The 22,307-nt window shown below is 47.0% G+C and overlaps 1 protein-coding gene across 10 annotated transcripts in view; it reads left to right on the forward strand.

The window, feature by feature from the left end:
* Positions 1-22,307, forward strand: part of GIT1 (GIT ArfGAP 1) — a 534,945-nt gene that overhangs the window by 401,896 nt on the left and 110,742 nt on the right. For all 10 annotated transcript variants that reach the window (XM_078680041.1, XM_078680045.1, XM_078680044.1 and 7 more), the window contains exon 11: positions 12,002-12,099. In XM_078680041.1, the coding sequence (XP_078536167.1) occupies positions 12,002-12,099 (98 nt within the window). The remainder of the gene's footprint in view (positions 1-12,001; positions 12,100-22,307) is intronic.

Consider the following 22,307-nt stretch of genomic DNA (forward strand, 5'->3'; position numbering starts at 1 on the left):
ACATGGATACATAGGGGGTCAGAGGGAAGAAGCAACATGGACAACAGGGGGTCAGAGAGAAAGCAACATGGACAACCAGGGGGTGGGAGGGAAGAATCAACATGGACAATGGAGGTGAGATGCAAAAAGCAATACAAGCAACGGGCAGGAGGGAAGAAGTAATGTTGACTGAGGTGGGTGGGACAGAAGAAGCAATATAGACTAGGAAGAAAAAATAAAAATAGTACCTGAATCACAGCAAGAACAGCAGGAGTACTCTAATCAAAATGAAGCAATCAGTACTTGGTCCTTGCTCCACACGAAAGAAAAGGAAGTGAAACTGGCACGCACTGGCCAATTAGGAGGCAGCAAATAAGAGCGATAAGCAAGCCAATAAATTGTAAACAATGAGCAGACTTGAAACCCCTTGTCGTAAACAATCTCTCAAGCAACAGCACGTGTGCACTGTCTTAGGCAAGGCCTAAAAAAGTACTCCTCAGCACAGGATTAGTATACATTCATTATGCCTTAACTCCTTAATGTGTTTCCGCCCTGGGACCACTTTTTGTGCCTTCTGCCTACCCAGTCATTCTATTACCGGTCGAGCAGTAGAACAGCGGTCCCATGTCGGGGCCCTGGTGGAGCTAACTTTTACCATTGTAGTTCTTTTGGAATCTGTGTGCCCTTTCTATGCGATTCAGAGATGTTCAGTCACTGGTAGTGTTTGTTTAATTCGTTCGAGTTTGTTCAACATATTGCTTAAAAATGATGTGTGTTTGGCAGGGAGGGTTGCCGTGTTCTAGTGTATGGCTGCGCGTGAGGAACGACTTCTCTGTTTATTTCCTTTCACTGGGGTGAATGGTTGTCCATTTCAGGGCCTGAACGTGACTGGAGTTCTTAGACACTCATGTAGATTTGATGCAGTGAGTTTTAATATAAATTCTTAGGTTGGAATCATCCCAACCCATATCATTTTCATCTTTTCTTGTGGGCGAACAGGTTTGTACGTCGGTCAGTGTGATTGTGCATTATTGGTGGTAGAGGAGTTAGGTATTTGATTCTTTCCTTAATTTGAGTTGCTCTTTGGTATGTTGTGTTTGCGGAGAAGTGCCATCATTTTGCAGATGGTGCTGAGATGTTGTTCTTGCAATAGCCAACTTCTTTTTAGGGGCGATGATCACCCTTATGCTAGTCTAGAATTGTGTATTCTGAATGTTTTGGGAATTTAGCTAGGATGAAAAGTGCTGTTCTATTTAGGCTAACTTGAATTGAAAGGCTGTAAGTATTATGTGGAAACTCAATTGCACAGGTCTCAGATTTGGAGGGGAATGCAAGCGTTCCTCTAATGTGACAGTCTATAAATAGCTGTGTAGAACCCCCTTCTCGGGATGCTACCAACGTTCCTGTCCCCGGTTTACACTGGCAGAGCGCTGTGAAGTGGTCCCAAGGCGCCAAAGCGCTCCACATAATATGGCCATCTGAAAGCAGTCTAGATTAAAGATTCTGTCTCGCCGTCTGCCAGCTTCTCCTTACGCCCAGCTTCCCCGCCTTAGTTTTCTTGCGAGTTGGCCAGGGAGAGCCTGGACCGCCCCTCCAGGCTCTGGAGCTCGTTCAGGGTTCCTCCCTCGCTCATTCCATTCCAGCCGCTAACCCTGCCAGACGCCAGTGCCGGGAGCCGAGCGGGGAGGGCGGTAGCAGCTCCTAGGGCCGTGCCAGTGAAACCCTCTCTGGAGGGGCTGCTGGCGGGTCCCTGCAGCAACGTCTTCAGCCGAACTCCCCCTGTGGACAGGTTCTGGGGCGCAGTGCACAGGACGCCTTCCCAAGTGTCTGCGAGATATTGGGGCCAAATCTCGGAGCAGCTATAGGACAAACCGGCCATTGCTTGAACCTCGAAATGTTCTCCCCGTCGTATAACTGGACATCTGGGCTTACTTTGGGACCAGGAAAGGAGTCGAATTCTCAGGTAGGATGGGCTGACTCGCGCCGGTCCGGGCCTGGCAGCCATGCCCCCGCTTCCCCCTAAGCAAGTCACGCTGTTTAAAGGTGGGTGCTCTGTTAACTCTTTTTTGAACTGAGAAAGGTGAAACCATTCCTGTCGCTGAAAGTTCGATTCCGACTGTGTGTCTGATCTTATCACTGCACCAGGACATCCATGCTGGGTTTCGGTGCGTCTTGTACCTATTCCTTCTGCACACAAGTTCAATTCCATCGCAGTCCCCTCCCCTGGCGTTCTTTGCTATTTTCTTTGGAATGGTCTGTATCACTTTCCCATCATCAGGGATACTCCGTTAAAAGCGTCCAATCCCGTCTCTTTTAACGCTCTTCATCCTTCTGTCACCCTCCTCTTCCTCCTTCAGGCTTTCCACAGAGAGTGTGAGGTCACGGAAAGCGAGACGAGTTAAGTACTAACACAAGCAAATTGTAAGTTACAATATAATTTGCTTGTGTTCCTACTTGTGTGTGTTTTGCTCAGCCGTTTTTTGTTGTCAGTGCGCTTTTGCCACGCAGTTGTGAAATCATGACTAATTTTCGGCATCTTGGGGGAGGCAAGTTCTTAAAACCCGCGAGCAGCAGCAGCGGCGAGGCGGTGACGGGCTTGCGGCCGTCGGGCGAAGGCGGGGGTTTATTTAGACTAGTCTGGCTGGCAGCGGTTGGTTAACCCCTGGGGGCATCGTAACCTCGCCTGCCTTTTATCCTGAAACTGTAAGCGGCATTTTGAGGCGACACACATTCTTCTGATGTCATTGTAGCCAAACTGCGAAAAAGGACGACCGCGTGTGTTCTGATTTCACCTGCGTGACTTGTGGCATGTGCCGGGCCTTTTGACGAGGACGGGCGTGGTTATTTTCGGTTCGATTAACGTATAAGCATGTAAAGTTGTTGCTCCCGCTCCACACTGTCCTTCAGACCTGTGTTTTGAGGAAGGCCAGCCAGCATCTGTGTGGATATAATAAAGGCGCGTGTGTCCGTGACAGACTGGAACTAGCTGTTGCGTGTTCAAGTTGCATTACCCATGCAGATGCCGAAGGAAAGCGCAGCTGTGCGTTACATTTACGTCTAGGGAAGGCTGAGTAATGTTACATGCAGATGTTTCTGGCCGGTGAGAGTGGGGCTTGTGTTTTTGGAATGGCACGTAAAGGGGAGTGCTGGGAGTGTCTCTGGGGGTGGAGTGACGGAGGGGAAGCGCGAGTGGGTGATTTAAAGTACAGACCCTTTGGAAACACCGTCATAGCACCCTCTGGTGGCGAGGTCTTAGACTCCTGTGCTGCATTTATTGCAATAGCCACAGTTCACTTTTCTTCATCTCAGGGCAGCCCAGGGCTTCAAGTGGGCCGGGTTCTGATGGGTCTCAGACCCGGAAGTAATTAGAAACTCGTATTGAAACGGGTCCCTATATTGGGCCCTGTAGTCATGTCCTTAACTTTCTAGGCAAAAGCACTGATCGATTGACAACCGTAAAGTAATCCATGTCAGCAGTACAACCCCTGTTTATACTTCATGTGGTTATGTGTAATTGTAAAGCACACTGCCATCCGGCCGGGTATTCCGGCGCTGTTGCCGGTGCAAAACTAGCCTGGCCTCGGGCTAGAGATTAGGTCTATTAAAACAGCGAGGCCATCCGCTTCTTGCGGAACTCAAAAATAGAAGAAGCGGCTCTGAGGTGCACAGGCAGGTCATCCCAGGCTTTAGGAGCAATGTAGGAGAAGGCTCAACAGCCGGTTCCAGCTCTGTGTATGGATGCGATGTGTGCCAATAAGTGTGGGAACTGTGATGCTGTGTTCACAGGGGCTGGGTCGGTGAGCGTGGAAGCGGGATCAAAGGGGTGGAAAAAAATATTTTAACTTTTTTGGTCTTTTACCTTCCGGTAACTACATATGAAATGACGCCCAACTTAAATGAAAAATAAATTTAAGTTAATCAGTAGGAAATGTATTGTCGCACATTGTGAAGCCTCTATTATCCAATGTAGAGGTCTGTGTGTAACCAGAGTGCAACAGAACTGAATCACGGTTGGTGCAGTTGAGAATAGAGAGTTGTGTGTAGTTAGTGTTAAGAGGTGCCAGCCGGTGACAGAAAGCACTTTGCATATGTAAGGCATTATTTTAAACTTTCATTACAGCCAGTATGATCTGGGCTGCTACAACAGGAGCAAAAGCTTTAAGGTAAAAAAAGTGTTGCCAAAATAAAGATTTTATTAATATCCACGTTGTACATAGTGTTTTTTCTTTTATAACTGTTCATTAAAAGCACACAATTCATAGTTCAGCTGGTAGATCCCTTGCAGTACCACTCAAAAATAATAAATCTGTCTCATCAGGAAGCGTCAAGTGATTCCATCGATTAAATCCAATACAGGATTGCAAGCACCATTTACATTTACAGATTAACCAGTTGCACACATTTACATGTCTAGCAGGCACCCTGGCAAGAAGGGTTATTTAGCAGTCTGCCCCTCCTTTGTTTTCACAGCACAGGAGACTCCTTCTCCCTCCACTTCAGCTTAAACAATTCTACTGTTGGAATTAACTGTTCTAGGATGGGTATCTTGTTACAGAAAGTTGGGGAACTGTTTTTGTGAAATTAAAAATGAATGGGTATGCGCCCCTCAGATCACGGCCACTTTGACATCACATGATGAGCCACTGGAGCTCCCTGAGTGGCAGTGTGATGTGCGTGTGGTGTGGAAGATTGAGTATGCCGCGCTCTGAATGGTTTTAAGTCGTCTGGGGACTTCTTTGCTGATTCCCGCGTTGCAGACGTTACAGTAGGCCAGCTTGCTTGTGACTAGGGTGTGTGTGACGGGTTGGCAAGTGCTGGTTGACAGACATTTGAAGGTTTTCTTCATGGTGTGAAAACAGGACGTTGATATGGCTTTGACTTAAGAGGTCAAACCCAAGGTTTTTATTGGGGGTGGGTTAGAGTTCAGCCGACCACTAGGTGGAGTCTCCTAAATATATGTTCTTCCCGAAGATCATGACCAATCTGTTGTAGGTCTTCTCCGAGAGAAAAAGTGTAAGCTGGGTATTGTTGGCGTACAATAGGACTTTAATGTCGTGGTTGTGGCTGATGCTTGCTAGTGGGATCCTGTAGATGGTAAATGGGGTCAGGCTTAATGAGGATCATCTGTGGGACAGCACATATGAGGTTGCTTGCATCTAAAGAGTATGGGGTCAACCTGACTGGCAGTGTCCTACTAGTAAGGAAGGAGTATACCCAGCAGAGAGTGGGTCCTTGAATTCCAATTCCAAGCAAGCAATGGATGAGGTGGATTGACATGTTGAATGCCGCAGAGGGGTCTAGGGCGATGACAGCAGCTGTTACTCCTCTATCCACATCATACGGATATTGACTTTGGCAACGATTAGTGCTGTCTCCATGCTGTGGTCGGGTGCAAAGCTGGAATGAGTGATATCAAGGAGTTGATGGTTGTTAAGATCGTTGGTGAGGTGCATGATAAGTTTTTCCAGAACTTTAACCTGGTACTTTAACTTGTAGGTCGGTTTGTAGTTGGCAAGTGTCATTGGGCCGGCAAAAGGCAACTTCAGGAGGGGGAGAACTGAGGTGTATTTTCATGTCTGGAAAGGTGCTAGAAGAGATGGAGACATTTAGAATCTGGGTGAGCGCATGCTCATCAGTTATAGTCCTTTGCTGAAGATATGGGGGGAGGGGAGGCACAGTTCCGAGCGGGCTCCAGAGAGTATGGACTACATGGTGGAGTAGGTTTTGTCATTGGAGACAGTGGTCCGAGTGGTAACCTTCGCCAAAATGAAGATTCGTGTATCTAAGACTGTTGGCTCTGGTTAAGGGTCGAAGTTATATATGGTGGTGTCTTGCTGCACAATAACGGAGAGCTTGTCGCAGAGGTCCAGAGAAGGGGTGATGCTGTTGGAGTCAGCCGCTGAAGAGGTAAAATCTTTCACAATGGTGAAGAACATTTTGCTGCTGTTGGTGCTGGCATCAGTGCAGTTTGGGAACTGAGCAGAATTGTGCTCTGGATTTGCCTGTGGTAACAGCTCAGGGCAAATTTGAAGGTGTTCCTGTCTGCATTGTATTTGCTCATTCTCCATGGTGTTCCAGTTGCTTGCAGTGGTACTTCGCTAACCTGAGTTTCTCCATGTACCTGCTGACTTGTGGTCTGGATCTTGTGTTTTTGTTGGGCTTGAGGGGAACTAATGTCAGTGTAGACATTGATCCAATTGTTGAGGTTGGTGATGGAGATGGATAGGCTGCTGTTGTGTTCAGTCTGGTGTTCTAATGAGTATGGTTCTCCAGTCTTCCTCTGGGATGTTCAAATTTCAGTGAGCTAGAATGTCAGTTGCAGTTCTGAATCGGTGCAGAACTGGAATGGTGAATGTGATGAGGGTGTGATCGGTTGAGGCGATGGGCATGGGTTTGTTGACTGAGATGTTGTTGAAAGTGGTTCAAATTGGGTCCAGGAGATGACTGGTGGAGTGTGTGGGTCTTGGTGGTGAGGCTGAGGTTACCTAGGTCTTCGAGGAGTGGGGCCATGTTTGGGTCAGCATGGTCTTATAGGTGGACGTTCAGCTCTCCGAGGAGGCTGAAGGAGCTTGAACTTTGTTTTATGTCTTCTTGCATTTTCTAAGATTGTTTGCTTTTTCCAGATGTTGCGTTTCTCTAGATTGTTTTTCTAAACCATGTATGAGTTTTGTGTAATACATATTGTGAATGGAGTCATCTCTAGGTGTCTGAGTAAGTTTGCATTGTGATATTCCTAGTTTTTTGCCCTGAGCTGCACTATCAGGGCAGCACTTTCTGCTGTGCAAAATAGCTACTTTTCAACTATTCTTAAAAAAAAAGCAGAAATTGACCTACCACAATTGAGAACATTGGAGTTGAGGCTGAAGATAGTGCGAGTTGCTCACACGGCTCGTCAGTGGGTCATAAAAGTCATAAAAGTGTGCGAAGGAAATGCAGAGCTGTCAAAATCTGAACAGCACCAAAGGAAGCGAGAATGCAGTGCTTACAGATCAGTGGGTGATTTGTGTGTGGGGAATGTTGAATTGGAGAAGACAACATAAAGTACGCGCTGAAGGATAAAGTGAGAAGACTGAGCTGACAAGAAAAGAGAGGAGTATGAAATATGCAGATTAATGATCATCAATTTAGGAATTACTTAATCTGATCCATTAATTTGGTTCATGGAAGCAGTTCGAACTTCTCCGAGCACTTTCCCCTTAGTCCATCTCGACTCAGTCCCCTAGCTTACCTCGAATATATGAAGTACGTGTTCAAGTTCAAGTTCGTGCATTTATAAAGCGCACTACTCACCCAGAGGGTCTCAAGGCGCTTGGGGAGGGGTTCATTATTTGTCGAATAGCCAGGTTTTAAGTTCTTTTCTGAAGGAGATGTGGTTTTGAGTGAGGCGAGAGGGGAGTGAGTTCCAGGTCTTGGCCGCCAGGAAGGAGAAGGATCTTCCTCCCATGGTGGACCTTCGTATGCGCGGGACTGCGGCGAGGGCTTGATTGGACGATCTTAGTTGGCAGGTGGGTTTGTAGAAGGACAGTCGAGTGTTGAGGCATTCGGGTCCTAGGTTGTGGAGGGCCTTGTGTGCGTGGGTGAGAAGACTGAATGTAATTCTCTTGTTGACGGGAAGCCAGTGGAGGTCTTTTAGGTGTCCGGTGATGTGATCTTGGTGAGGGATGTTCAGTATGAGTCTCGCTGGTGCGTTTTGGATGCGTTGGAGTTTTTTCTGTAATTTTGCTGTGATTCCGGCGTATAGTGTGTTACCATAAACCAGTCGACTAGTGACCAGTGCGTGGGTGACGGTCTTTCTTGTCTCGAGGGGGATCCAGCGGAAGATCTTTTTGAGAATGCGAAGTACGTTGAAGCAGGAGGATGAAACTGTGTTGACTTGTCTGGACATCGAGAGAGAGGAGTCTAGGATGAACCAAGGTTACGTGCGTGGTCTGTGGGTGCTGTGCCCAGAGCGGAAGGCCACCAAGAGTCGTCCCAGGCAGAGGGGGAAGATCCTAGGATGAGCACCTCAGTTTTGTCTGAGTTGAGTTTTAGGCAGCTGTGTTTCATCCATTCGGCTACTTCTTTCATGCCTTCATGCAGATTGGTTTTGGCGGTGTTGGGGTCTTTGGTGAGGGAAAGGATTAATTGGGTGTCGTCGGCGTAAGAGATGATGTTGAGGTTGTGTTGGCGCGTGATGGATGCGAGTGGGCTCATGTAGACGTTGAAGAGGGTGGGACTGAGTGAAGATCCTTGTGGGACTCCACAGATGACTTCAGTGGCCTCTGAGTTGAATGGGGGAAGTCGGACTCTCTGAGTTCTCCCAGCTAGGAACGAGATGATCCAGTCCAAGGCTTTGCCTTGTATGCCGATTTTGCTGAGGCGTTGTATGAGGGTGCTGTGGCAGACTGTGTCGAAAGCGGCTGAAAGGTCGAGTAGGATGAGGGCCACTGTTTCTCCGTTGTCCAGTAGTGTTCGGATGTCGTCTGTTGCTGCAATGAGGGCGGTTTCGGTGCTGTGTTTGGCCCGAAATCCGGACTGAGAGGGGTCGAGGGAGTTGTTGGATTCAAGGAAGGCGGCGAGCTGGCTGTTGACGGCTTTCTCAATGACTTTGTCCGGGAATGGGAGGAGGGATATGGGTCGGTAGTTTTTAAGTTCAGAAGGGTCTGCTGTGGGTTTCTTCAAAAGGGCGCTGAGTTCGGCATGTTTCCAGCTTTCTGGGAAGGTGGCAGAGTTGAACGAGCAGTTGATGACATCACGGAGATGGGGTGCGATGATGGAGTCGGCTTTGTTGAAGATGTGGTGGGGGCAGGGGTCGGTTGGTGAGCCAGAGTGGATTGAGTTCATTAGGCGGATGGTGTCTTCAGTGGTGATTGGGTTCCAGGCGCTAAGGATGTTAGTTGGCGGAGTAGGGTCTGGGGGGGGGAGGGGAGTGTTGATCGCTGGGAGTATTCTCGAAGCTGTTGTGGATGTCGGCAATTTTGTTGTAGAAGAAGGAGGATAACGCATCGCAGAGGTCTTGGGAGGGAGTGATGTCGTTAGATGCTGCGGTGGGGTTAGTGAATTCTTTGACGATGTTGAAAAGTTCCTTGCTGTTGTGAGTGTTGTTGTCGAGACGATCCTTGAATGCTGATTTCTTGGCGGATCGAATCAGTTGGTGGTGTTTGCGGGTGGCTGCCTTGAGGGTGGTCATGTTGTCGGTGGTTGGGTTTTTTCTCCATGTTATCTCCAGGGTGCGGCATCGCTTCTTGGATTTTTTTAGGTCATCATTGAACCAGGGAGCCTTTTTGCTGGCTGATTTGATCTGGTGCTTTTTCAGGGGTGCTAATTCGTCGGCACTGTGGGTGATCCATTGCTTGAGATTGGTGGCTGCTTGGTTTGGGTCCAAAGAGAGGGTGGGAGGGTTTTGGTTGAGTGAAGTGAGGAGTTGGTCGGAGGTGATTTTGTTCCAGTTTCTCCGAGGAATAGGTTGTGGGCGGTTGTGGGTCAGGGTGGTTTTGTAGCTGAAGTGCACACAGCTGTGGTCCGTCCAGTGGAGAGCTGTAGTGTGGTCGAAGGAGATGTGCTTGCTGGAGGTGAAGATAGGGTCGAGCGTGTGTCCGGGTGTATGGGTGGGGGTGTTAACAAGTTGTTTGAGTCCGAGGTTGTCCAGGTTGTCCAGAAGGGTGGTGGTGGTGCTGTCGTGTTTGTTTTCAAGGTGGTAGTTGAGGTCTCCTAATAGAATGTAGTTCTCGGAGGCGAGGGCATGTGGGCTGATGAATTCTGTGATGTTATCGCTGAATTGAGTGCGGGCACCTGGAGGTCTGTAAATGAGGGTGCCTCTGAGTGTGGTCCTAGGGTCGGTGTGGATCTGAAAGTGGAGATGTTCGGCGGTTGCAAGATTATCGTCGGAGCTGGTCGTGATTTTGATGGTGTTCCTATGGATGATGGCGATGCCTCCTCCTGTATGATTGGTGCAGTCTTTTCGGATAATCTTGTAAGCGTCCGGTATGGCTATGGCGATGTCGGGTGCTGATGATGTGTTCATCCATGTTTCAGTAAGGAAGGCGATGTCCGGTGATGCAGTGTCGAGTAGGTCCCAGAGTTCGGTTGCGTGTCTGTGGACCGAGCGGGTGTTAAGCAGGATGCATTTCAGGCGGTCAGAGATGGTGCTGCGTGCGGAGGGAGTGGATTTGGTGAGGGTCCTGAAGCAGTTAAACATGCAAGAGAGGCAGGCGAAAGGGCAGTGGGTACGTCCTGGGTGGCAACACAGCATTGTGGTCTGCGTCCGGGGTTGAGGGCGAGGAGAGTTGCGGTATCATATGTGACTCTAGTGGGTTGGGTGCGGCGGGGACCAGGGGGACAGGCGCTGGGCGCGGTCCAGGCGCGGACGGGCGTAGACGGGCTTACCTTTGGCGCACCTTCGGCGCGCATGGGGCGCGACCGCTGCGCGTGAACGCTGTGCGCAAAAGCATCTGTCATATGTGGATAGTGAGGGGGGAGGGGCGAGGGAGGGGCAGCTGGGAGGCGGGTGCGGGTCAGATATCCAGTCAGGTAGGCACAACAACCTCAACAAAATGGCAGCGAGCCAAAGCGGGCACACACATCAACAAAGCAAAGCAATTGAAATAATCGGACACCAAAGAGACCAGCAGGCAGCGCAGCACAACTGAAAAGCGCACTTTGTCAAACTAGCGCTATGAAATGTTCAGCCAAGCAGAATACAAATAAGCAGCAATCTGGCAGTTTTGCGCTGCGATCTTAATTGAATAATGAGTAATTAACTAAATATTGTAGAGGCGCGTTAGTGAGCAAGGCGGGGTAGCGGTATGCAGTCAGGCTGAGAGCGCTACGATACCGTGCAATCAGGCAGGGTCGGGAGCAGTGTGTGGAGCGGCCGCGTCTGAGAGGATCAGGGCGGTCACAGCGAGGCCGTGGGAGCGATGGGCTTACTGTATCAGTGGGAGGGAGGGGCAGCTGGGAGGCGGGTGCGGGTCGGATATCCGGTCAGGTAGGCACAACAATCTCAACAAAATGGCAGCGAGCCAAAGCGGGCACACACATCAACAAAGCAAAGCAATTGAAATAATCGGACACCAAAGAGACCAGCAGGCAGCGCAGCACAACTGAAAAGCGCACTTTGTCAAACTAGCGCTATGAAATGTTCAGCCAAGCAGAATACAAATAAGCAGCAATCTGGCAGTTTTGCACTGCGATCTTAATTGAATAATGAGTAATTAACTAAATATTGTAGAGGCGCGTTAGTGAGCAAGGCGAGCTAGCGGAATGCAGTCAGGCTGAGAGCGCTACGATACCGAGCAATCAAGCAGGGTTGGGAGCAGTGTGTGGAGCGGCCGCGTCTGAAAGGATCAGGGCGGTCACAGCGAGGCCGTGGGAGCGATGGGCTTACTGTATCAGTGGGAGGGAGGGGCAGCTGGGAGGCGGGTGCGGGTCGGATATCCGGTCAGGTAGGCACAACAATCTCAACAAAATGGCAGCGAGCCAAAGCGGGCACACACATCAACAAAGCAAAGCAATTGAAATAATCGGACACCAAAGAGACCAGCAGGCAGCGCAGCACAATTGAAAAGCGCACTTTGTCAAACTAGCGCTATGAAATGTTCAGCCAAGCAGAATACAAATAAGCAGCAATCTGGCAGTTTTGCGCTGCGATCTTAATTGAATAATGAGTAATTAACTAAATATTGTAGAGGCGCGTTAGTGAGCAAGGCGGGGTAGCGGTATGCAGTCAGGCTGAGAGCGCTACGATACCGTGCAATCAGGCAGGGTCGGGAGCAGTGTGTGGAGCGGCCGCGTCTGAGAGGATCAGGGCGGTCACATCAAAAGAGGTTGGAGATGGTTTGTGTTTAAAGGCAGATACTGTGGAAGTGGCCGACGTCCAAATGCATTCTTCCATCAAACACACAAAGGTGCATAGAAATCGGTGAATTTGTCTCTCTTGTCCTTGTTGTGCCCATGTCTCAGTTTTGGCTCATTTTGAACCTATTGGGTGGGCATTGTCTTCCATGAAAATCTGCATTAACCTTGGTTTCCTCTCTTGCTTCAGTCTGGTTGACCACGCAGAACCATAGCACGCTGGTGACGGAACGGAGTGCTGTGCCCTTCCTGCCCGTAAATCCAGAATACTCCGCTACGCGCAATCAGGTAAGACAGTGTCATATCAGTTGGCACTCCCTGCCATGCTGTCCCAGATTGTAACTACTCTTTTGCGTTGCTGTGCCTTATCTGTCATATATATCCTAGTGTGATAGCTTGCACAATATATTGTAGTCTCAACTTCTATGTTTCAATATAATCCTACATTGTGTAGGGTGTATTTTATTTCACGAGCAGCGTTACATTAGTGTTTTATGTTATATTATGGTATATATCACATTGTCCCGTTATCACATATCAACTTGGCACTGTCATTGCCTTTCAAACCTTGGTATAGTCTAAAGTCGCCTGCTTCAAACTCCTGCGTATTTTTTTACCTTTGTGTCCTACAGACACCCTTCTTCTTTTTATTTTTATTTGTTATTTAGCCAGCATTTTGTCTACCATTCTTTCAAGCGATTTACTTAAATCCTTTGTACTGCTGCTTTTTGCTTCTACACGCTTTAGAAATCTTAGTGTGCATGAACACACTCCTTCAGAGATTGCGCGCAGGTTCCCGTCGCCTCATCAGTTTATCCACATCTCATTCAGTCTGCCTGATTCAAAGCACTAGAAACCCAGTGGATCACCCTAGCACTGTCCTGGCATCACTGTGGTGAATTATTAATAAAGAACAGTTGGCCAGGTCAATACTAACTGGCAAATTATGAGTCTTACATGAAAATCAGCGTAGTGATACCCTACCCAGAATTACTAGTACTGCAGAGTGCCATGATGACTGGCTGTATAGTACTGCACCCTTAAGGGTTTGGACCCTTGGAATGAGAATTGGCTGCCGAAATCAGTGTTTGCACAACAAATTCTACAAGTTTCATCCATGCCAGAGAATTTTCCTTGAATAAATTCCATTACCTTCCCACTGCCGATACTTGTTTGGGGAAAATCCTGAAGTTTTTTCTTACAATTTGTAATCTTGATTCAACGGCGTACTGAGGTGTGAGGTGCAGTGGCGTAGCTCGAGCTTCTGGCGCCCGGGGTTATCCCACAGATTGCCGCCATGGCAGGCAGCGGGGGTGGGGGGATGCTGGGTAAAAAGATCGGCAAGCACTTGAAAAAGGTCCAAGAGATATGTGGTATAACCGCTAATAGTTACCTCGATCATGCAAGTTACATGCACATTTATGACACGGGCCAAGGCTACACAGTTGAATACACCGGCAGTACAAAGACATACAATTGGACGGAATGCAGAACAAATCAAAACATTCACCCCCAGTCCATGGATCTGAGTTGAATCCATCATTCTTTTGCTCACCAAGCCACCAGAGGCTCAGACTTGGTCATATGCAAATCAAGACTGATTTGCTCTTACTTTCTGCCATAACTTACCTCCCACTGTGGTGGTGTTGCTGGCGGGCGGAGGGGACCACAACACTTTCTCTGCCTTATGCCGCTCGAGTGCTGTTTCTGCCATCGGACTCCATCCGTACAGCATTTCCCGGCGTTCCCTGTGTGGCGCATCTTGCCAGCGTCACAGGGAAAGCACCAGGAGGCGGTTTACAACCGCGTAAGGGCTCCCGCAGCGCGGGACGCGCGCAGGCGTGCCCCGGGCGCTGCCTGGGCAAAGCCTGGGCCAAGGGCAGGCCTGCCCGTCAGCGGCCGATAGAGGCTGGGCCATCCCTCTAACACCTTTATTGGAACCCAAGTAAGCAGTTGCAATTGACTTTGGACATAAGGGGGGGCTCTTCTCCCACTTGGCAGGGAGTGACTTGTTAACAGATTGAGTTGTTATTAATGCTAGCTACTTATCTTGCAAATTGACAAATTCTATTTCTGAGGCTATGAGCAAAGCACTACGTAGGGGGGGGGGGCAGGGTCAGGTGTGGTGGGGACCCTAGATGCCTTTCACTTACGGGCAGAATCCGTGTTAATACACTAAATTGAGCTAACAGAACGGAGGCTTTCATTAGATCCATCACATCCATTTGTAGGGCACGTTCCAGTGCCAGAGTCTCCAGCTCGTATAGCCATGAGCCCCCAAACCTCGCCTGGGATGGTAGCTAGCTCACAGTTGGGTACCTCCCATTCTTGTCAAGTGGTAAACACCCCCTGTTGGACCCCCCCCCCCTCTCCTTCCAACATGCGCACCTGGCAGCAAAGGTTATTACAAGCTCCCAAAGGAAACGATCAAACAAAGAAAAGGAAAGTGCGCAGTGCCCCTAAAGCTAGCCGTCAGGTTTCAAAGCATGCAAAGAGTAGGAATGTAGCTTCTGGGGAGAGAGGGTCCAAAATTCGATCCATGACACCGATAACACAAAGGGGGGGGCTAGGTTAGCTTTGTGCCACCTGCTCTGGCGAACGGACACCCTGACCCCTTGAGGACCCGAGAGGAACTCTTAAAACCACTGGAAGTTAAGCTTTTAACCCTGATCAATCCCGTTAAGTCCAAATTCGAAGCAATTGACCAGAGGCTGAGCAACATTGAGAAGCACTTATCTAAAGACCGACTCGTTATTCTCGGAAATAGTCAAACTGAAAATTCAGCCATCAGCGAGACGAGAACCTCACCTAGATCACCACGAGCTAATAGGGCCCGTCGTTCGTCTTCCACGGTAATCCCCCCCCAAACCTTTCTACATTACATGTACAGACTGGAAGGGAGGGGCCAAGCCCAGTAGGGAGACTACAGGTATTGGGAGGGGCCTCGCCGGCAGCTATTTCCTTGCACTTTCCACCCGAGGCGACTCCACACACCATCATACTAGCAAATGTTCCGAAACTCCAACCTAGAGAAGAGAAACATTGGTCCTCACTTAAGAATAAGGCCCTCCACTTTTTGAATACTAAGACAGCGCTTGAGAACCATCTCTTTGCAGAGTTCAAGATAGTGAGAAGGCTTGCATGGGTAGGACATTCTGACAAAGGTCTGGATGGTGATTGTGTAGTCTTAAGCTTTAGGTCCCCAAACATGGTTCACTGTATCTTGGATCGGGCAGCCCCCTTTAGGCCTAGCATAGAGGCTATTAGTGTTCTCCCGTTGGGTTACTTTTATCAACCTGGTATGTATCCCAGGGTTCCAAGGGAGAGGACAATCTCGAACTCGTCAGGGCCTAACAACCGAGCAGTCCTGACCTCCAATAGATTTGAGGTGCTTAGCACATTGGAGGAAAACGACTGACTACATTTAAAAACTGATTCTAATATCTATGGGGATAGCGCACCCAAGGGCTCAAGAGATATTACAAACATAACATAACTAACCGTAGTCAAGAGATCCCAATACCAATATTAACCAATGCATCTGAGGGCCCAAATAACCGGGAGGATCAAGCAGGGGTGGCTCACCGTGCAAGTAAGGTCACAAAGCACATCGTGTGCTCAGTGCCAAGCAAAATTGCTTCCAACTTAACTCCTAGTGTTAATCGGCTTTATCAAAACAGCAATCCTAGCCCTGGTCACATTAAGTTGTCCTTGGTTTCATGGAATATTGCCGGCTAAAAAGTAAACGAACGTCATTAGACTGGCTCTCCTTTATTGACAATAATGCTGTCATAATGTTTCAGGAATCGTGGTTAGTGGAGCCGAAGTTTAGACAAGGCTATCTAAACTTTTTTAAGCCTGCTATTCCCAGCCAGCGGGGCAGTCCAATGGGGGGCCTAATTGCTTGGGTAAGACAGGATGACTGGTACAAAGTCAAACAGATGGATTCAGAGAGTAGCGACATTTTAATAATCAAAATCCAAACCCCGGAGCTTAAGGACCTCTTCATTTTTAATATCTATGCAAGAGGGAGGCCTGGGGATAAAGCTTCGGATATTGTTGCCCTGTTAGATTCCTATCTTGATTACTACAATGGATTGGGAAACATTCTAGTAGCGGGAACCTTCAATTGCTGTTTCGAACCTCTAGACAGCAATGAAGTAGATCTTGCCCTTTAGGAAGACCTTTCTTGGGATATCCCACAACTATCGCTACCTCCCGTTAAAAAGTGGACGAAAGCTGCATTACAACTCAAAGTATTATGTCTAGAACAAGGGTTAAGGGCAGCGAATGGGAGGACGAAATCTCATAAGCAGGGCGCTTCCACATTCAATAGTGGACTGAGAAGTAGTCGCATAGACAATATACTTTTTAGTAAGGAAAATTGGTCTTTCCTCAAGGATATGGTCGTTATGGAAAGGGTGGAAAGCGACCACAATCCCCTGGTATTGTCTCTTCACTTGCTAGGAAGTTACTCCCCAGAAGTCAGTTCAGTAGATACGGAAATGCACCTTAGCAACGACATGAGGAGAGTAAAATGGTCGAAACTACCTCAATAAAGAGGATCATTTAGCTGTTATGAGCGAGATTGTCTCCGAGGCTACAGTTGACCTCCAAAACTGTGTTACTCACCAGGAAATGGAGTCTAAAGTTATATCCATCCATATCAAACTTTTTAATAAGCTGAAGGGCTTTTTTACAACTAAACTACAAAATCCCAAGAATAGGGCCAAACCACGGGTTGAAACATGGTATGGGAAATCCTGTAGGAACGCATATAAGGCATTAGCCAGGGCAATAAGAACCAAAAACAGGGATAAGATCAAAAAGGCGAGGGAGGAATATAAGAAAGTGCAATACAAAGCAAAAAGAGAATGGGATGAGCAGTACTGGATTGAGCTGTACCATGCCAGCAAAGACAGGAACATGGTTGAATTTTGGAATCTGGTCAAACGGGGGAAGGGGAAGCCCAGTGAACCACCATCTAATCATGTAGCACCCGAGTTGTGGGTAACTCATTTCACAACCCAGTTTGCTTCCCCAGTTCAAGACTCTGAGCTGTCCCTTGGTCTCCCTAACATCCCTTTAGACATCGCACCCTTACACTTCACCAAGCTGGAGGTCGAAAGAGCATTAAACACTGTCCCGAGGGGTAGAGCGCCCGGGTTGGACTGTGTACCAGCCGACCTGTTTTTACACGATAAGGAAGTGTGGGTGACTTATATTCAGTTCCTGGCTAATGTCATTGCAAAAGGTTCCCCTATACCCGACTCATGGAAGGGTGCTGAGATCATCCCAATTTTTAAAAAGGGGGATCGTTCAGACCCCGGAAAATATAGGCCCATTAGTCTAATTGATTGTATCCAGAAGGTGACTGCTAGGCTCGTGCTGAGCAGAATCCAAGCCTGGATCCGCTCACATACGAGCACCATCGATCAGGTTTTTAGATTTGTTTTAATTTACTGGCGTGTGGTAATCCTTAGAGGTGGCACGCTCTATGCTGCATTCGTAGACCTTAAGTCGGCATTCGACTTAGTGGCGTGTGCCAAGATGTGGAGTGTTTTTGCCGAACAGAGCATGCCCCCTTGATTTAATGGCTTTTCTAATTAAACTCCATGATGCGACCTTCGCACAAGAACGCTGGGGACAGCAAGGGAGAGTGTTATCCAAAGAAAAGGGTTCTTTAGTGTTAAGGGAGTAATTGCGCTCTATAGGATAACTGGCTAATGTACCGGCAGAAAATCAAGTGATATTATGCTGACAAGCAAGGGGTGACCCTCACAACCCCTTAAGTAATGTTTGGAACTCCGAACATCTACAGTAGAAACCAAGGACCTGTGCACACATATTATTACAACATATAATATGCCAATCCTCAGAAGAGAAAGACAAACAGTTGCCACGTCTTTTCTTGTTGATTTAATGCTTATTTGCATAGACACCAGCCGCCACGTGTTTCATCAGAGTACATTCCACTCTGACTCTTCAGGGCCAAAACAAGTTTGTGAGGGGAATAACTAGCCTCCCTCCATCTATGCCACTATTGCCCCTCTATTATGATTTGGGATGCCAACGCATTGAGAATGTGGCACGTTATAGACCTGTGGCCTACTGGAGGAGGCTGTGGGTCACCCCGAGCTCTCTCCGCATACTCAGGCTTTTCTGGAGGTTAGAGATGCCGACAGTGCATGCAAAATTTCATGGATGAATGAGGCTAAGGCAACCTATTATGCAATGGGATTAAAATCTCTGTGGGAGAATCCCGTAGCTAATATTTTCCCCCCTGGGAAGGCCTTTAAGGAGCTATACTGGAACATGGTCTCCATAAAACGTTTTAGGATTTTAACCAGACCCTCTTTAACAAGAGATTTCTTGGAGATCAAACATGACCACGCTTATGAAGGGTACTGGGATTTTATTACGCTTTCCTGCGATAGGAAGAGGTACCACCAATTTAGGGTGGGTACCCTCCCAGTCAATTAATTTACCGGCAAATGGCGCGCCAAGGCTAGCACGCGATGCCCATTCTATCCGTTACAGCCGGAAAGCATATCACATACATTGTTCATATGCCCAGTGTACAAACATCCGAGGGACACATGGTTGAAGCCCATTTGCCTGTTGAAGGGCATCAAAACCGGCAAAGAGGCGCTAAGGATACTAAAAATAGATTGCACAGAACCCATAGCCATTGCTAAATTTTTACAATGGATGTGGGCAATCCGTACACATAAGCTAGGCCTGTTATAAAAGTTTTTTATTTTTACTAGTATAAATATTAATCTAGCCATATCAATTCTGAGATGCATATTGCATTATAGGGTGGGATTTTCTATGTTTTTAAAGTTTTATTCTGCTTTTAGACTAAATTATTGTGTACATGGATGGAGTAACCTGTTGATTGATTTTATTGCTGCATTAGACCTGTCTTATGAGTGAAATGTCAAAATTCATCTATTTTAATGTATTGTCTTTTATGATATGTGAATCGAAATAAAGACTCTTTTGATTGATTGATTTACAAATGGCTGGGTTCAAAACTGGAATGGCATAGGGAGCAGGAAAACGAAGGTTTTAGGCCCAGATCTGTGTACTGGGGTGAATGTATGACATTGTTCTGTATTTTGTCCATCAATTGTTCTTTTTGCAATAATAATATATAAGTACAGAGGTATCAAGGTTGACTTGTTTGCAACCTCTAGCATATTTAACCAAAAATATGACCAGAGCACTATATGCGGTGGCAATGTGTTGGTCTGAATAGATGTTATAACACCTTAAACGTATACCTCCTTGGGTGGAGATCTCCGCACATTAAACAGAGAAATAGTAGAGGTAGAGGTCTCCACACATAGGTTTGTGTTTTGTAGTATGAGAGTAGTACTACTGTACTGATTCTCAAGGTTCTACTAAATGCAGTTTCTGAATTGAGCTCGAACAGTCTCTGATGTCTTGCCGATTTGCCACTACGGAGATAGGCAATATTAGGTTTAGCTGGTTTCTCCTTTTATAGTTGCAGCGCTAGCAATCACTAATGGTGTGGGTGATTTATAGCTAAAGTGGAATTCAACTACGGGTAAAAAATCCTGATGAACATGATTGTCAGTTCCATTGAGAAGGAGTCCTGCATGCGGCAAAACCTACATGAATTCAGGATGATCCATGAGTATCTCGTCTCTGCAGGTCATTGGAAATCCTTGGATTTAACTTTCATCTGATTGGCTAGTATATCCCCCCTAAAGGGCAAATATTAAATAGTTTCATTCCAGTTCTTCTCCATGTAGAGGGTTTAAAAAAAAAAAATTTCAAAAGTTTTTATTGGTAGTTTCAAAATAAACAAAAGGAAAAAGATGTTGAATACATACATTGAGTGCATAGAAGTCATAAGTAAATGGTTGAGGTACATGGAATTAAAATAGTGCCCATCATATTGGCAATTGGATGGGAGCAAATCTACACAAACAAACAATCAGGAACATAACATAAGATAGCAAAACATAATGAAGAAAATCATAAAAATGAATATACATTACATGTCAGTGGGAACAGTAGTATCAGTGGATTGGTCCACAGGCTATTGGAATTTCTGTCTAGAAAGTTTAGTTAATCGGTTAGGTAGAACGAGGAGCATGGTCAGGACTAAGATGAAGGGAAGGCGACCAGAGTCTGGGGTGGGTGTTGGTGATTCAAGGTGGTTTGTGGGCGCTAAAATAGTTGTCAAGAGCGCCCCACAATCGTCTCCGAGGTGGTTGCCCTGGTGAGTGTTGAAGTGATATATTGTCAGCACCTCTAAGGTTGATTACCCAATTTAATCAGCAGGCAAAGGAGGATTTACGGGTGTCTTTCCAGGTATTCAGAACAACTTTCACAGCAGCGATGAGGAGTAAATCTAATAAAGCTCTATCATTGTCGTTAAGGGACGTGGCTTTGAGGAAACCAAAGACTAGGTAGGACATTTCTCTCGGGGGGGGGGGGGGAGAGAGAAAGAGAAGGTCTTTTTGAGAATCTCGGAGACTCTATCCCAGTAGGGGATCACGCACTTACAATGGAGTATGAGGTGTCCAAGATCACCGTCAACACATTTGCAGTTCCAACAGAATGCATCATCTCTGATGTTATGAGCGAAAAGACGTGCTGGTGTCCAGAAGGCTTTATGGAGCAGCCAGAATTTTGTCTGGGAAAGAGTAGGGCTGATTTTGTGTCGCATGGTGGATTCTCAGGTTTTGGCCCAGTCTACGTCGGATATAGGGAAAGAGGAGTGTGATTCCCAAAATTGTATGATTTGTTTATTAAGATTGGAGTGTTGCGGGCGTATGAGCTTATAAATCCAGGACACCTGGTGGCCTATTCTGTTTAATCTAGAGAAGTAGGACCTGAGAGAGGGAGGGCTAGCAGAGAATTGTGCTTTAGTGATCGCCGCCTTTACCTTCAGGAAGTTGTAAAATTCAATTGGGGCAAGGTTATATTTGGGTTGAAGTTCCTTGAAGGTGAGGTGGTATGATTTCTTGTATAATTGGTGAGGGAAAAAAATACCCTTTTTAATCCATATATCATTATGTAATGGTTTACCCTTGTATAACACAAAATGGTTATGCCAGATCGACTCCCACCGAGAGTGTCTGATACTGGCATCTAAGAGTTTATTTACTTTTAACAGGTCGATTTTTGTGTTATGGAAGATCGATTTCGAGCAAGAGGTTGCGTTCGTATTAGCCGATAAAACAGCCGCTGGGGCAATCTTTCTGAAAAGGGCTTTTTCTATTTCTAGCCAAACGGGCTGTTGTCGGCAGGAGGCGACAGTCAGTAAGAGCCCTGCTTGGCGAGAAAAGCAGTTTGGTACAATTTGAAGTCCGCTAAGTTGATCCCTCCAAGAGATGTGTCCAGACGGAGTTCCTTTATGCTAATTCTTGCTCTTTTACCTTTCCATAGAAATTTGGTGAGTAAGGCATCTAGTTTGTGGTGAAAGTCCGGGGATAAAGTAAGGGGCAACATCGTGATGAGGTAATTCAAAAGAGGGGAGATCATCATTTTGATGGTCTTGACTCTTCCCCACCAAGTTATGAACCGAGGAGACCATCCATCAAGTTGCGATTTAATTTTCTCTAAGGTGTTTTTTTCATTGGGTTGGAGGGTTTCTAGAAGGGTAGTACCATATTCAATTCCGAGATATTTAATAAAACCGGTCTACCAGGACAGGCCAGAGTTTCGCAGCATGTCTCTGGTACCGTATATGTTCAAGGGTTTAACCTCAGATTTATCTCGGTTTAATTTGCAGCCGGAGAGGAGGGAATAATTATCTATGGTGGCCATGAGAGCCTCGATGGAGGATTCAGGGTGTTCTGTAACCACCAGGATGTCATCCGCGTATGCGGCCAATTTTATTTGTGGGTCACCAAACTCCACGCCCATGATATCGTAATTTCGTTTTATATCCGCAGTGAGGGGTTAGAGGGCCAGGAGAATTAAAGCTGGTGAAAGAGGGCAGCCCTGTCTGGTTCCTTGTTCTAAGCAAAATGGATCTGACAGGGAGCCATTTATGGTGATCCTGGCGGACGGGGAGGAGTAAAGCGCCATTACCATATCAATATAAGACTTCCCCAGGTAAAAGATTGCATACACTGTTTTAAAAAGGGCCTCGACACCCTATCAAACGCTTTTTCCGCGTCCAAGGTGATGGCAACAGAGGGAGAGGCTGTTATTTTTGCTTTTTCCAGAACATGACAAAGTAATCTCATGTTATCTTTGGACATGCGGTGTTTAAGAAATCCCACCTGGGAGTTGCTAATTAGTTTAGGAAGGATTGCATTGAGTCTGTTGGCTAGGGTTTTTGCATATATTTTACAGTCTAAATTTATGAGCGAGATTGGGTGGGAGTTTTTTTGTTAAAAGAGGGTCTTTACCCTCTTTCGGGATGACCATTATGGTGGCCTCACTCATTGATTTGGAGGCACCACCTGTTACGGAAAAGGACTGGAACAGTTTTAGTAGGACAGGGT

Source organism: Lissotriton helveticus, chromosome 3_1, assembly GCF_964261635.1.
Source record: "Lissotriton helveticus chromosome 3_1, aLisHel1.1, whole genome shotgun sequence".
NCBI classification, from domain to species: Eukaryota; Metazoa; Chordata; class Amphibia; order Caudata; family Salamandridae; genus Lissotriton; species Lissotriton helveticus.